Consider the following 16525-nt stretch of genomic DNA (forward strand, 5'->3'; position numbering starts at 1 on the left):
GCTAATAGCACTTTCCCCAAGTCTGTTCAGGCTACGCGGGTGTCTTTGTCCACGAGCTGCTTGCACGGCAAAGGTTGAAGTTCCCCGGGCCGTCCCACACCACGGTATCAGCTACACAACACCATCACCTGAGAAAGATCTCGAGTGACGACAGTACTTCCGTGTACAGTATACCCGCGAAAGGCCAAAACCCCCGCGATAGCTAAATTGGTATACAGCGTACAGATTGCCTGCGATAGGTCGAATGGTAATCCTGTACAGTTAAAAACCCCAAAGCTCAACTGAAGCCAGGATTATGGGTAAAGCATGATGGCTAAGTAAATGGTAAACCCAAAAAGCTTCGATCGCAACACTGTTCGCGCACCAATTACGCACCACGTGGTAGATGGTGTATGTGTACTCGCCAGTCTAAAGATGCACTCGTGTTGAATGGAATTCGATTAGCCCGTGCACATGAACATAGCCCCAGAAAAGCATGTGGATGAGCCGCTCTCATTTTACAAAAAAATTAAGCCTGAGAATTAGCTTAAGATTAGAAATCAGTTATCTACCTCTGTTTCATGGTTATGACTCAGCCTGTATTGTAGTGTTATTTGTAATACAATTTTAAGCGTTAATTAAATGTGTTCGGTATTATGATAAAATGTGATTACAATTGAGTAATTGCAGTGTGCCGAACATCTTCCATAACTGGAAAGGGTGTCCCCCCCCCCCACTTAGTCGGGTTGAGAGGTTTTACTGTACAATAAAAAATACAAAGTGGGATCTTCTACAAAAGTGAGAAGCGCAAAATTTCTTCTGCAAAACGTTTATTATAAGGCATCTGGTTTAAAGCAGTGGTTTCATATACAATGCAGACTGCAACTAGCATATTAACCAATCCTAAATCAACGCCTGAAACTGCTGAGAAAACCTTCATGTAATCTTCATCCGAAAAACTAAGTTTGCTTATTTTGTAAAATGTAGTAAAACGTGAGAAAACGCATTCAATATTACCGATTAAACAAAAGTACAAGATTTACAACAAAACTTTTATTCACGCAAATACTACAGGAAAGAAAAATAACGGACCACATCTGGCATCCACAAAAAAACAACATAACTTCTGTCGACAGCCATTGAAATCCAGACGTCTCCTTGACATTGCGCTCAACGTGCATCAAACACAACCACTGTACAAGCAGTCAAGGAAAATGTATTTCATATTTGCCATTCGTACTGATGTCAACACATGAGCCATGAATTTGCAAAATAGCACTGCCACATTTACGACACTGCATTGTGATTGCAAACTACCCCACTCGGAAAGCCATTGCACAAACAAAAATACATTGTGCAGTTAAAAAAAGGATACATCTTTTGGTTCTTTTCTTGTACATTATCCTGTATCCACACTCTCGGCATCGGATCGGATCTCTCGCCTTAATTTCATTTTCGGTATGGCACTCTGTAAAAATGACAAGACAGTCAAGTTGGTTGCAAACAATAACACTTAGAAAAGCAGGGAAAATGGTACAAAGTACTGCTGCTGTTAACTTCATACCTCCACAAATGTAAATCATCGGTTGTTGTTTTGCTGGTTGTGCATCCTTGTTAGAATCCATGTGACTGCAACAAAAATAGCATACAAATATATCCATTCTAATATCTGAATATATGATTCGGCTGCACATTATATGCAATAAAGTATTGTACAACAGTCAATTTAGATTTTTTGAAAGTTAAAGACAATATATATGACACCGTTTTAACAGGTTGGAATGCATCAGGCAAGGTATAGTCGTAACGCTCCCTCTAGTGGCTATAAGTGATAATTGCAACAATTGCCGGTCATTTCGAATGTTTCTTAATCTCCACGTGTCTCCCGAACCAAGCGAGTCTCGTGTGGGACTAATCTGCATTAGCCCTTCAGCAAAGGGTACAAATTCCACATTTCCTTGGTAATGCCGGTGTTGTAAACTTAGATTCTAGCGACTTCTGGTATTTCCCGAGCGACAAAATTACAACAAATTGACTCTGGGATAAACATACTTTGCATCGGGGCGATTCCAGATGTATTCGATCAGTTTGTTTAGTAAACAGCTGGAATGCAGTAAACAGCTGAATTGTGCCTCACAGCACGGTTCGATTCCCGACTGTAGAATTTGTATGTTCTCCCCCTGTTTCTGCATTGGTGTCCTTGCCACAGCTAAACACATTCCTGCGGAGGGAGCTGGTAGTAACGTTGGGTCAATGGTCAGGGTCAACGGCGGCGTGGTGTATTCCGCAAATATGGCCGACTGAGGGCGGGCACAAGCCGGCGTGAGTAGGTTAAACGTTGAGTTTTATAAGGGCACCACGGGGTGACCAGCCCCTCCCCACCCAGCCCCACCCCTCCCACCTTCCAACCTCCCCACCTCACCCACGACGGACAGACACAATAATCCCCTGTGGGCTGGTGGAACCAGGAGGTTCCTACCAGTATAAATGTAGAATGTATCAAGGTACTGGCCAACATCGCCCCCTACTGTGAAAACGTGGCAGCATCTTCCGTTTTGTCAACCCGCTCCTCTCACGCCGTACGCGTTTATTTGGCCATAGGCTGCCCACTGCGGTTTGGTGGATGGCGGGGACCACGGAAGGCCAAAGCGTTTGATTTTTCTGAATCCTCCTCCTGTTGCCCACCACGTTAGCCGCCCGCGTCGTGGTCGCCTATCCAAGCACTATCCACTCAGCCCCGCAAATGCCTTCACGTTCTGGCGCATTCGGGGAGATTTGGTCATAGGCCTCGTCAAAATCACTAAGTGGTCTCTGTACTACAAGCAACCATCTGCATTAAAAAAAAACACAGGTCAAAGTATGAATTGATAAAGAAAGCCCCCAAAGTAGAGCCCGTGACATTTATCCGCCAAAGTGTCGGGGGATCCGCAAACACGCGTGGAGCAAGGCCTCCCCGCCGGTGTCTCCTCAGCTACAGAGGCAACAGCAACATCGTCAACGCGAGCAACTTGGCTCATGTAAACGACGAGCCACTTTGCACCCAAGAGGCCGTTTTCAATGATTATCATTGTTATTAGTTGATGGCCGTTTTAAGGAAGTAAATTCGCCGTTCCCGCGCCGAGCGCCCCACGCTCACCCAAGTGACGCACGCGCGGTCGGTAGTGAAGCTCCCAGCTGGCGCACGAGGGTCGCGCACACGCGTGCGCGTTCGCTTCCGGGTCAAGTGACGCAATATCCGGTTCCGCGCGCGCGCGTTCTGGGTCACGTGACCCCCCCCCCGCACACCCCTCCCACCCCCCCCCCGTCACACCCCTCCACCCCCACCCCGCGAGGCGATTCCGGTGTCGCGCGAAACGTTTCCAGTCGCCATCGATTAACCACCACGGGGGGGGGTGGTCGTACGATCTCAAGTGGCCGCATGGCGGGGCAACGTTTTGGTGTCCAGAATCTTCGTGGGGGGGTGCCCGGGCTGGAGGAATCCGATGAGCCACAAAGCTCTTTTGGGTTTTTTTTTAATTTTAATCCAGACGTGCCTGTAAGTGTTCATTATCACAACATAGCGTCCGGTAATTTCCCCCCAAACTTTCTAAATCTCCACGTGTCTGCCTAAGCAAGCGAGTGCCATGGCCGGGCTTAATCTACGTTAGCCTCTCAGCCAAGGGTGAAAGGCCAGTTGCCCGAAATGTCGCCCGTCATAAATTCATACATTTTTGACGGCGCGTTGGGGTGGGGGGGAGGGCAGTGAGCGTAGCACAGGCACGGCGAGCAACATGAAACTCGACACGGTTGTCATTAACACAATTACTCTTTGGTTCTTTCGGTAAAGTCACGTAGGTAGAAACAAATAATAGATCACGACGTTTCGATCGCAACACAAGCACTCGTCATCAGGTTGGACAACCACAGCAAGAAGCAGGTTTTTTCTTGCTGTGGTTGTCCCACCTGATGACGATTGCTTGTGTTGCGATCGAAACGTCGTGATCTATTTTATTTTCTACCTACGTGACTTTAACCGAAAGAGCCAAATGGTATGGATTCCTGCAGTCACGAAAGCGTCAAATCAAGAAATAACACAATTGCCTTATTATTATTAGTTGGGCCATTCGTTGTTTCCTGCAGTGGTGTTGAAGCCGTGACATTTGCCCCCACACCTCGCCCGTTGAATATATTTTAAATCACTTTCAGGCCACGGGTGTTACAGGCGAATGCATGCGTCTGGTTTTTATTTTCTTTCACCAAAGCAAGAGAAAGTAACAAGCTCGTTTGGTGTTGGGCTGTCATCACGAAGGAAGGAGCTGTTGATTTCACAAACTTTGGCTGCAGGAGTTTCGCAGAGTTTCTCCCAATTGAGTAATTCGTTTTGAGTACGCAAAAAACAGCGGCGAAGGGGAGGGGGGATTTCTCCACAAATGTGGCTGTCGCCTAATGATGCTAGATGTAATTACTGGCGAAACGTCATACTCAAGTTTGTAAATGTTATTCTTTGGTTCTTTCGGTCAGTCAAAATTGTAAATGTGGATTTGCTCTCCAACACACCGGTGTGCCGCTATACTAGTAACGAATTGCCACGTTCTGGTTACGTGACAATCCTTAAGATCTGGCTGTCGGGTGGTGGCGAGTTTAACAACACATTTATACTGGTAGGAACGAAGTGGACCAGACCACCAATAGATTAATGTGTCCGTCCGTCCGTGTATCAACATCGCCCCCTACTGCAAACACTTGGCATGACCCTGTCCGACAAGATGGCCGCCCGCTCCCCCTGCGATCTGTGAACTAAACAAGATGGCCGTCGCTTCCGGCGCCTCACGGCGAAACTTTAAACTTCGCTTCAAATTTACTTTACTGAAACGCAGCACGTTTTTTTAACACAGATACATTTATTAACACAGAGATGAGATACATTTAATCGCCTTATTTGTGCACGAAAAGCACGGCGCGAGGCCTAGTGCGGTAGGCTTCGAGAGGCCTAGTGTGGCAGGCTTTGCGAGGCCTACTGCGGAAAAGGCATCGCGAGGACTACTGCAGAGAAGGCTTCGCGAGGCCTACTGCAGAGAAGGCTTCGCGAGGCCTAGTGCGGCAGGCTTCGTGAGGCCTACTGCAGAGAAGGCATCGCGAGGCCTACTGCAGAGAAGGCTTCGCGAGGCCTACTGCAGAGAAGGCTTCGCGAGGCCTACTGCAGGGAAGGCTTCGTGAGGCCTACTGCAGAGAAGGCTTCGCGAGGCCTAGTGCAGAAGGCTTCGCTAAGCCTACTGCAGAGAAGGCTTTGCAAGGCCTAGTGCGGCAGGCTTTGTGAGGCCTAGTGCGGGAGGCTTCGCGAGGCCTAGTGCAGAAGGTGGTGGTGGGGGGTGGTGGGGTGGTGGTGGTGGGGTTGGGTGGTGGTGGGGGGTGGTGGGGGGGTGGTGAGGGCTGGTGGGAGGGGTGGTGTTGAGGGTGGTGTTGGGGGGTGTTGGGGGGGGGGCTGTCAACTGGTGTAGGAGGCGGTGCACTTCTCTGCTTCAATTTTGTTGCGATTTATTATCTGCACACAAACAAAACCACCGAGAAGTAAGACGCGCCACCCAGCCCTGCCCCCCCCCGCCCTCTCCCCCCACCAATATTTGAGTGATATTATAATTTAAAACAATGATGCAGCACCCCCGCTTTTACATTAGTAAGCAAATCACAGCAAGATGAGTTTTTTGCACACTACGGGCAACACACTTTCTCCAGTCACTGCCTTAAACCCGTTCAGTCGACCGAGTGGAACAACAGAATAGGCGGCTAAATACGGACTGAGTGGCACATAGAACACATTCCTGCGGAGGGAGCTGGTAGGAACGTTGGGTTGCTCGGTCAATGGCCAGGGTCAACGGCGGCGTGGTGTATTCCGCAAATATGCCCGACTGTGAGGGCGGGCACAAGCCGGCGTGAGTAGGTTAAACGTTGAGTTTTATAAGGACACCACGGGGTGACCAGCCCCTCCCCACCCAGCCCCTCCCCACCCAGCCCGGTCGATATCCCTGTACCGGTACTAAGTATTATTCCTACCAGCCCACCCCGCAGGGTCCTGTTACTGGTAGGAACGAAGTGGACCAGACCACCAATAGATTAATGTGTCCGTCCGTCCGTCCATCCGTCCGTCCGTCTGTCCGACAAGATGGCCGCCCGCTCCCCCTGCGATCTGTGAACTAAACAAGATGGCCGTCGCTTCCGGCGCCTCACAGCGAAACTTTAAACTTCGTTTCAAATTTACTTTACTGAAACGCAGCACGTTTTTTTAACACAGAGACAAGATACATTTATATTAACACAGACACGAGATACATTTAATCGCCTTATTTGCGAGGCCTACTGCAGAAAAGGCATCGCGAGGCCTACTGCAGAGAAGGCTTCGCGAGGCCTACTGCAGGGAAGGCTTCACGAGGCCTACTGCAGAGAAGGCTTTGCGAGGCCTAGTGCAGAAGGCTTCGCTAGGTCTACTGCAGAGAAGGCTTTGCGAGGCCTACTGCAGAAAAGGCATCGCGAGGCCTACTGCAGAGAAGGCTTCGCGAGGCCTACTGCAGGGAAGGCTTCGCGAGGCCTACTGCAGAGAAGGCTTCGCGAGGCCTAGTGCAGAAGGCTTCGCTAGGTCTACTGCAGAGAAGACTTTGCGAGGCCTACTGCAGGGAAGGCTTCGCGAGGCCTACTGCAGAGAAGGCTTCGCGAGGCCTAGTGCAGAGAAGGCTTCGCGAGGCCTACTGCAGGGAAGGCTTCGCGAGGCCTACTGCAGAGAAGGCTTCGCGAGGCCTAGTGCAGAGAAGGCTTCGCGAGGCCTAGTGCAGAAGGCTTCGCGAGGCCTAGTGCAGAAAGCTTCGCGAGGCCTAGTGCAGCAGGCTTCGCGAGGCCTAGTGCGGCAGGCTTCGTGAGGCCTACTGCAGAGAAGGCATCGCGAGGCCTACTGCAGAGAAGGCTTCATGAGGCCTACTGCAGAGAAGGCTTCGCGAGGCCTAGTGCAGAAGGCTTCGCGAGGCCTACTGCAGGAGGCTTCACGAGGCCTAGTGCAGCAGGCTTCGCGAGGCCTAGTGCGGCAGGCTTCGCGAGGCCTAGTGCAGGAGGCTTCGCGAGGCCTAGTGCAGAAGGTGGTGGTGGGGGGTGGTGGGGTGGTGACGGTGGGGTTGGGTGGTGGTGGGGGGTGGTGGGGGGGTGGTGAGGGCTGGTGGGAGGGGTGGTGTTGAGGGTGGTGTTGGGGGGTGTTGGGGGGGGGCTGTCAACTGCGCGTCACCAAGTCGTCGGCTCCCACGAAAATCGCTGCATTTTGTCGTCACGGCGTCGTCGATTTAATGGCGTCGCTGAGATAAAAGCGCCTCCTCGCTGAAGTCGGTCGCCGTGAAGTCTGCAAACGACCACTTCGCCCCCAAGTAGTTGAAGACGGGGGACAGTCGACACAGCGGCGTCCACACGACTCCTCGGCCACCCACGATCACCACGATCACCACACGCCGCCCTCACCACTTAAGCAGGGCGCGTTGCTAAGGGGCGGGGTAGAGAGCGGAGACTCGGAGCCTCTGGCGCGCATCGCTCCTCCCGGAAGGGGAGCACCCCACGGGCCAATCAGCACGGTGCTCAGAGCTATTGATGGGCACCGGGATACAATCGCAATTATCTCACCAGATATTTATTGGAGCTATTCCCAGGACTCAACAAATTGATCGTTTGGAACTGAAAGACTACGAGTCTTTAAATCTCACAGCGTTTCTGTCAAAACAAACACTTTTAATTAACGTTACACTAGAATACAGTAATTTTTTCTTTAACTCCTCTATACCCGGTCGATATCCCTGTACCGGTACTAAGTATTATTCCTACCAGCCCACCCCGCAGGGTCCTGTTATTTAAGCGATCCAACCCCCCATAAATGAAGTATTATGGATACTGACGGCCTTCGGCCAGGAAAGTCACAAAAACAAATTGCACACAAATGACGCATTCACGCAAGCACCCGATGCTCCGTTTTGAAGTTGTAAAATGAAACATCTTTGAGTTGTATTATGTTTTGAATTAGATAATTGTATTTCTTCATTAAAAGCTGATATCATTTTACATCTGGAAGACTTCATTGAAAACGACATTTCGTGTGAAATTTCTCTCGTCGTTAAGTAGACGACCTTGCTGGGGGTTCATTTCGATGCGGACTTTCACCTGTTTGGGATTGCGGGATCGATATAAGGCCACACGAAGCTGCTGGCTGTGCGAGAACACCGCTGTCTGCAGATCGATGGCAACGTGATGGAACGTCTGTCCCTGCGCCTCCATCGTTCATGCAGGGGGCGCGTAGGTTTGCAGCGCCCCTGCATGAAAACGACAGAAAGTGCAGCGTTCATCACAGAGATAAAGTTGTGTTCATCACAGATAGATAAAGTTGTGTTCATCACAGATAAAGTTGTGCGCTTATTTCAGAGTATTGGTCACGAAAGCATCCTCCGTGTTAAATAAACTGAGCTGTGAAGTGAGTGGACGGACACGTTCTAACACGTGATGCTCGCTGCTGTGCAACTCGTGGGCCGCAGTGTTGTCGTCCAGCCTTTTGCGCGTCGCGCTTGCCAAAGTAACGCTATTTAGCGAACAAAAGTCACAATTCCGCGTGTTTATTGAAGCTCATTTTCGCGACCACGTTGACGAAATCAACCGAATCGATTAATTTCCTACCGCTCGCGGTTGGAATCGAATCGATTGCCTCTCACGCCCTCCACCGCCCCGCCCCTCCACCGCCCCATGAACAACGGAGCCATCGAGGAGAAGAGACGCGGCCGAGTGGAACGCGGCGACACACGAGGGCTTAGTGGTGAGAGGAGGAGGAGGAGGCGGAGACACCACGGCAGCAGAGGTCCGCGCCATGTGCCCCGGCCTCCCGTCGTTGCCGTCGTCCCCATGTCGCTGTGGGTGTTGAGGTCCTGGCCGGCGCGGCCCGGGTGGCTTCCCGCCGCGGGCCTTGGGCTGCTCCTGCTCCTATTTCTACTGCTGCTGCCCCTGGGGCCAAAGCTTCGTCCGCTCCGGTGTATCCTGGGTGGAGGTGGAGGAGGAGGTGGCAGTGGCCGGGCCACGCACGTGGACGCGTGCGGTGGCCGGCCCGAGTATGCGACCACCACCACGGCGCTGTTGGGGCTGGTGATGAGGCTGCCTCTGGGTCTCGGTGTCGGAGGAGATGGAGCGGTGGAAGCTGGAGCAGGAGGTTGGAGCTGGCCTGCGACAGAAAAACCAAAGACCTCTCCTGGTACAGTTTATGTTGGGGGGGGGTTTGGGAGGGGGGCGAGAAGCAGCGGTAGGTGGCTCAACATTGGTTTCCCCATGGATGTCTCTAGTCAGACTCCCGCCATGGAAATGTGGAATTGTCACCACAGAGATGAATTAGCGCCGCTGTAACCTTTTTGGAATATTGAAACACGAGCACCTCGCTTAAGGCCACTCTAGTTTGTCCTAATATAGTCCAGTAATTGGTCAATATTGTACTCTGTAACCACCGCTCTGTAACGGCGTTTTCAAGCGGTTGCCATCTCTCCCGGTTCCGTGATGTTAATAATCATTGAAGCTCGTGGCCACCAGCCGCTGTCACTGCTCCGTCTCCACGGTGGACGTCCTCCCGGGCGCGTTCCCTCCTTTGGCTGCCAACCCGTCGCTCGTCTCGACCACCAATGTGTAGCTGTGACCTGTCATGGCCCCAAGCCCCGCTTCTCTGAGCAGTCGCCACGCTGCCTCGACTTGAGACGTTTTCTCAAACACATCATACGCTTCCTCGTTCTTAGTGTAATTCCGTCGGAATGTGAGGCTATTGTATAACATTTAACATACCGTAGGAAAGTTAATGTTTTGGAAAATGGTCCTTGTTAATAGTAGACGCGTAAAAAGGATGTTTCTGTATTCGTGACTTTGTTTTATTTGTGGCAACAGCAGGTTAGACAAATGTGCCCGAATGTAAATGAGTGGAATATTTGTCGTCGTGTTTTACATTCCACTCCACGTCATTGCCAAGAGTTTCCGTTGCGTTGTTTCGTCTCACTTGTCACCCTGTGATTGGTAGACGAATCCACACTGACAGCAGCGGTGACGCACAAATGCCCTCCGGTTGTGCCAGCTCATTTATTGACTTATACCTCACCCACGTCACGGTGCTGATGGCCCGGGTATTGTCACTGCTCAGCAGTGGACAACATAAGGGAACCTTTTAACAGCGACCTTTTAGATAGCGAGTGACCAATATTGTATCGATACCATGACTTCTTCATATTGGAGTTTTTTTACGGTCAATTATTTTGCTTGCAAAGATAAGCAGGTTTTGTAGATGTCAGGCTGAAGGTGTGGAATTGATCAAATATCCAAATGTAGGCCCCTCCTAAATAGTCGGCATACTCAGGCTTTCCTGCTAAATAATTGGCAATGATTAAATAACCCTTTCAAATTCTAACCAGCCTCAATAATTATCGCTACATTCCCATAAATATTCGAAGAACTGCACACTAATTGGTTTGGTTGTGTTACAGACCTTATTTACAATTACTAACACGTTATCTCTGTATTCTTTGGTTCTTTCGGTAAAGTTACATAGATAGAAAAATAAGAATAAAATAAAGTGACTTTACCGAAAGAACCAAAGAATATGAATTCCTGCAGTCACGAAAGTTATAAGTCAAAAGTTATCTTCGCTGGTCAGATTAATGCTAAGTATTCTAGATACAGTATACTGTAGCAATACTTTAAACATGAGCGTCAGTTTTGCCTAATGCTTCTCACGTAGTCATACATTAATCAGACTACGTTGTTGTGTTCAATCTTAATGTAGCCTGGTAATTCGTTTTTGGAAGTTCATTATTACAGTTGTGTAAGTTAATTTGGCCATAGTGGCAGTCAGAATCTTAAAAAAATAATTAGATTTGAAAAGTATATCATTCATTATTACTTCGAAATAGTTGAGATTTTTTTTATCAATTTACAACATTTATCTGATCTCTTAATTACGTGAATTGAAATGGAAAACCTGCTTGTTTTAATATGGCCACAAAGCATAACTTGCACATTTCAAATGTTTGAACTGTGTTCAGTATCTAACCACTCAGGGTATCCTGATGTGTTTCCTATTATTGTAGTTTACTAAACAATTGTGTAAAGCCATAGCATACTCTACATAACATGCAGTGGTGTGATGGTTTGGTTATGGGCCCTGGTGCAATAAATAGGACCCCTGATCCGTTTTCCTTTATCTTTGTAGCCTGGTGTTTAGGCCAGAGAGGCCCATGGGCCCATGGGCCAGAGAGGCCATTTTCCTGTACACTCGATAGCTAACCTTACTGGTAACGTGTTGTTTGCATGGACAGACATTAGGCTGGAAGCTCAAGCATCACTGCACCAGGCTTTGGAGATGAAGCGACAAGGCAAGCGCGACAAGGCACGGCGCCTCTTCCAGCACTGCTTGCGTCTCGATCCTGACTTTCCAGATGCTCTCAATGAGTACGGCCTCTTCCTGGAGGAGGATGAAAACGTGGTGCAGGCGGACCACATGTTTAACCGTGCACTCGCACTCATGCCCTGTCATTTGCAAGCGCTTAGCAACCGCGGGCGAACCTCGCCCCTCGTGGAAGAGATCGACCAGCGTCGCTTCGCCATCATCGACAGCAAGGTGAAGAGCAGTTGCTGCTGTTTGGTGCAAGTGGATACTAAATATATGGATCTTATCCAAAATTATATGTTTACTTGTGGAATAATCACTGGGAAATAACATTCCATTTTGAGCACTTTTTTTACTTGAGTTTTCATGCATTTTCAACCAAAATTTATGTTTTAACTGATATTTCTATCAAGTGTTGGTGATTTAAATTACTGTGCTTTCCTGGCACTCGCTTATATCGTCATCAAAATAGTACAGCTAGTAATGCTTAAAATGTAATTGTATAGATGCTTTGAAATAATTAGTTTACTTTGACGGCTGTTGTATGTGCAGGTCAAGAAGCTTTTGCTCATCCCCAAGTGGGACGGAGCCTTACGGCGAGTGATGGAGGAGAGCTATTACCATCACATCCATCACACGGTAGCACTCGAGGGCAACACACTAACACTCTCAGAAATCAAGCACATTGTTGAGACACGTTACGCAGTCTATGGAAAAAGCCTCGCCGAGCAGAACGAAGTTTTGGGCATCGACGCTGCCATGAAGTACATGAATGCCTCGCTCATCAACCGCATCGGCTCAATCACTACCACCGATATCCTGGAGATCCACCGGCGAGTGCTGGGCCACGTGGATCCCATAGAGGCTGGCTACTTTCGTCGATCACGCGTCTTCGTTGGGAGCCATCTGCCTCCAGAGCCACGCGAAGTGGAGAGGCACATGGGGAAATTCACGCAGTGGCTTAACTCCGAAGAAGCGCTAACCCTGCACCCGATAGAGTTCGCCGCGCTGGCGCACTACAGGCTGGTGTACGTGCACCCGTTTGTAGATGGCAACGGGCGAACGTCACGTCTCCTCATGAACCTCATTCTCATGCAGGCCGGGTATCCGCCAGTCACCATCCGCAAAGAACAACGCGCTGAATACTACACTGCGCTGCAAGCTGGGAATGATGGGGACGTGCGACCTTTCATACGCTTCATTGCACGATGTGCGGAGATGACATTGGACCAGTATCTCATAGCCAGCTCAGATTTGAGTCCAGACAAGGGACTGCCAGAAAGCATTCCAGAATATTCAAACACGATACAATTGAAAGACTGGTAAATTCTTTCATATTGATTTCATTTGTTCGTGCGGATTGTTATTACTGCCCACTAACAACGTATGTGATGTGCATGTGCTTAGTTTGAACTGACGGATAACGTTCAATGTGCAATAGCAGTGTGGTTCAAAGGCTATTTCAATCTTTTCTCGTTTAAGTATACTTGGATTTCTAACAGCCTTGCATGTATCTTCATGTTCAGTCTTGTTTATTTGCATCGCGTTCCAGTTATGCATTTCTAAGATCTTGCCTAACCGGTATAGCTTCCCCACAGTACAGACCCGAGGAGGCATTCTTATTGTATAACGTGACAGCTTTGCGGTGCAATTTTTCAGGGAAATGCCTATTTCTCTTTCGTGTGCAATTTTGTTAATGGCATTATGTCATTAAATTTATAATAGACAAAAGTAAAACATGTAGCAGTCCCTTGTTTGTAAATTATGATGGGACAGTATATTTTCATAGCGTCTCACATGCAGAATGTTTCTAACATCGTGTGTTGCAATCAAAACGTGTTCTGACTACATTGTGTTGAATAAATAATTTATTTTGCAAATATAACATGCTGTGAAAGTACTATGCTTAATTACATGAAAGCTCCTTGTGAATGTATTAAATTATATCTTTTGGTTAAATACAAAGAATTATGGATAAACGTGTACATGAATATGCCCCTTAATGTGCCATTAATATATTACAATTTACAATGCTTATGAAAATGGTTATGAAATACACGTTCATAACATCTTGATTTGGCCATATACAATTACTACTGTAATCAACAATAAACAGTGACAGTTTAATTAAAAATGTAAAAAAATATTACATTTACTCTCCATTTTCAAATTCGTAGTATCAGTAACCTCTGGCTTGCTTTGCTTCTTTGTCCCGGGCAGCTTGTTTGAGACTTGCTCGAGCATCTTCAAATGCTGGATTGAGTTCAACAGCCTTGTGAAAATCCTTGATTGCGTCATCAAAAAACCCTAAAATAAACCATTTAAAAATATCAACACGTTAACCTCAATGTCAAACATTTGGTTCCACAATGATACAACACTTCCCTTTTTAAGAAAAACTACAGCCCTTCAATCCGTTGCTGGATCAAGGCCTGCCCCCAGCGTATCAAATCATGTGGACTGTTTGACCATTCTTAACACTGGTCAATATGGGTTGGTTGTGGGGGGAAGTCTGAGGAATGGCTGCAGAGTCACTTGTGATGCCTGGGAATCAAATCCAGGTCACTGGTTTCATAATGCTGTGTGCTGTCTACTGCCAGCACTCTCACCTTTTTGACAGTACAGTATACAATAAGATGTAATTCTGGCTTTCTATAAAATTGATAGTTGACAAATCGGCGTCTCAATGGTCAATTTAAAGTCCCCCAACTCATGCACAAACAGTGGTGGCATCGGACACTTCTGAAAAATGTTTTACGATCACTCCGAGGCATGGTGTCAAATTTAATGACAAATATAATGAGTAAGCTACCACGTTCCACTGGACTCAGGTTATTTTCTGCTGACATGGGCAATACCTAGCCTGTAGAGAATAAGGCCCCTGTTGTAGTAAGGAATGGGGAAGTCCTTGTTGCACTCAATGGCCTGTGTGTAGTCGTCCATTGCTTCATAAAAGTCCACGCGCAGGTACTTGATCTGCCCTCGGTTGTTCAAGGCGACAGCACAATCTTCTTTGCTATGTCAGAAACACAACCAGTAAAATGTCGTTAATTACCTTATTTCATCTTACAGCAAGATTGAATTATGCAGCAATGCATGGTTAAAACTGATGCTACCAGTTTCAATGTTGCCACGATTGCTGTTTTTTTTTCTTTTCCATCAGCTACTCGTAGCCAACTTACACGTGACTTTCGCCAAACTTACCACGAATTTCTGATCAATATAACACACACTTCAAATTACTGTACGGTCACCTGGATGTGATGAATAAATATGAATGGTTCCATAACACAAGTGCCTCTTTAACCCAGGAAAGCTTCACCAAGTCTCAACACGTTTCGAGGAGGGTCCTGGGTTTGGATGTTTTCCCAATTCCGATTCAACAACTTTTGGCTTTGCGTTTGAGTAAACCGGATTAAAACCCACCGTGCATTCAGGATGGGATGGCGAAGTTTGAAAGCGATGTACACAGCTGATATATTTAAATCCCTTGCTGCACTGCCATCTAATGGCCACACGTGGCATCGTGAATACAGAGCAATCGCACATGACGTGCAAGTGAGGCGCTTCTCGGCGACATTTCCACACAACAGACACGGAAACGATTGAGCTCGGGGTTTGTGGAGTCTGACTGAATGGGAACCTCCTGTGACGAGCACGAGGTCTCGGGGACGCCCACAGCATTATCTCTGCGACTCTCGGCGTCTTCCGGCATGTCTCCTGGTCTCACCTCATACGAGTCTCGGTGGCTCACCCTGTCTCCCGGTGTCTCCCGGTGGCTCACCCTGTCTCCCGGTGTCTCACGGTGTCTCACCCTGTCTCCCGGTGTCTCACGGTGTCTCACTGTGTCTCCCGGTGTCTCACGGTGTCTCACCGTGTCTCCCGGTGTCTCACCGTGTCTCCCGGTGTCTCACCCTGTCTCCCGGTGTCTCACCGTGTCTCCCGGTGTCTCACGGTGTCTCACCGTGTCTCCCGGTGTCTCACCGTGTCTCTCGTTGGCTCACCCTGTCTCCCGGTGTCTCCCTGTGGCTCACCCTGTCTCCTGGTGTCTCACCGTGTCTCCCGGTATCTCACCGTGTCTCCCGGTGTCTTCAGGTGTCTCCCGGTGTCTCACCATATATCCCGGTGTCTCCCTGTGGCTCACCGTGTCTCACCGTGTCTCCCGGTGTCTCACCGTGTCTCCCGGTGTCTCCCTGTGGCTCACCGTGTCTCCCTGTGGCTCACCGTGTCTCCCGGTGTCTCACGGTGTCCACCGTGTCTCCCGGTGTCTCACCGTGTCTCCCGGTGTCTCCCTGTGGCTCACCGTGTCTCCCGGTGTCTCACCGTGTCTCCCGGTGTCTCCCGGTGTCTCACCGTGTCTCCCGGTGTCTCCCTGTGGCTCACCGTGTCTCCCGGTGTCTCACGGTGTCTCCCTGTGGCTCACCGTGTCTCCCGGTGTCTCACCGTGTCTCCCGGTGTCTCACGGTGTCTCATCGTGTCTCCCGGTGTCTCACCGTGTCTCCCGGTGTCTCACCCTGTCTCCCGGTGTCTCTCGGTGGCTCACCCTGTCTTCCGGTGTCTCCCGGTGGCTCACCCGTGTCTCACAGTGTCTCACCGTGTCTCACCGTGTCTCCCGGTGTCTCACCGTGTCTCCCGGTGTCTCACCCTGTGTCCTGGTGTCTCCCGGTGTCTCACCCTGTGTCCTGGTGTCTCCCGGTGTCTCGCCGTGTCTCCCGGTGTCTTCAGGTGTCTCCCTGTGGCTCACCGTGTCTTCAGGTGTCTCCCTGTGGCTCATCGTGTCTCCCGGTGTCTCACCATGTCTCCCGGTGTCTCCCTGTGGCTCACCGTGTCTCCCAGTGTCTCCCCAGTGTCCCCCCAGTGTCTCCCCACCCCATAGAGTGTCCCCCTCTCACCAGAGGCGATCGCGCCGGGCCAGCAGCCCCGAGTAGAGCTCCTCAGCACGGCCGAGCCGCCTCTCCCGTAGGCACGCGTCCGCCTCTTGCAGAGACATGGGGGGGGGAGGCAGGACAGGGCCCACAGAGCACTGGGGGGCAGTGGGACAAGGGGACAGGGAGACAGGGGACAGGGAGACAAGGAGATCTTCAACGTGGCTGCAGCGTGCCAGCGACCGGAGCGTGCATGAGGAGGTGCCACATCAGAGGGTGTTTA

The 16525-nt window shown here is 49.5% G+C and overlaps 3 protein-coding genes across 4 annotated transcripts; 1 reads left to right on the forward strand and 2 right to left on the reverse strand.

The window, feature by feature from the left end:
• Positions 1 to 1017: 1017 nt before the first annotated feature.
• POLR2K (RNA polymerase II, I and III subunit K) lies at positions 1018 to 3233 on the reverse strand. Of its 2 annotated transcripts, none has more exons than XM_078594418.1 (4): positions 3116 to 3233; positions 1544 to 1608; positions 1355 to 1447; positions 1018 to 1172 (listed from the first exon to the last, which is right to left on the reverse strand). In XM_078594418.1, the coding sequence occupies exons 2-4, from the start codon at positions 1602 to 1604 to the stop codon at positions 1150 to 1152; spliced, it is 177 nt and encodes a 58-aa protein (XP_078450544.1). In that variant the 5' UTR covers positions 1605 to 1608; positions 3116 to 3233; the 3' UTR covers positions 1018 to 1149. The 2 variants fall into 2 exon arrangements, with proteins under 2 accessions (XP_078450544.1, XP_078450543.1); XM_078594417.1 differs by lacking the exon at positions 3116 to 3233 and adding an exon at positions 2032 to 2269.
• A 5463-nt stretch (positions 3234 to 8696) lies between these two features.
• FICD (FIC domain protein adenylyltransferase) lies at positions 8697 to 13262 on the forward strand. The gene is made up of 3 exons (XM_078594410.1): positions 8697 to 9211; positions 11307 to 11608; positions 11930 to 13262. Exons 1-3 carry the CDS (start codon positions 8713 to 8715, stop codon positions 12701 to 12703), a joined length of 1575 nt encoding a protein of 524 aa, XP_078450536.1. The 5' UTR covers positions 8697 to 8712; the 3' UTR covers positions 12704 to 13262.
• TTC32 (tetratricopeptide repeat domain 32) lies at positions 13231 to 16525 on the reverse strand. The gene is made up of 3 exons (XM_078594415.1): positions 16270 to 16525; positions 14236 to 14393; positions 13231 to 13684 (listed from the first exon to the last, which is right to left on the reverse strand). Exons 1-3 carry the CDS (start codon positions 16365 to 16367, stop codon positions 13557 to 13559), a joined length of 384 nt encoding a protein of 127 aa, XP_078450541.1. The 5' UTR covers positions 16368 to 16525; the 3' UTR covers positions 13231 to 13556.

The sequence above is a fragment of the Lampetra planeri genome, chromosome 5 (genome assembly GCF_965212315.1).
Source record: "Lampetra planeri chromosome 5, kcLamPlan1.2.h2, whole genome shotgun sequence".
NCBI lineage: Eukaryota > Metazoa > Chordata > Hyperoartia > Petromyzontiformes > Petromyzontidae > Lampetra > Lampetra planeri.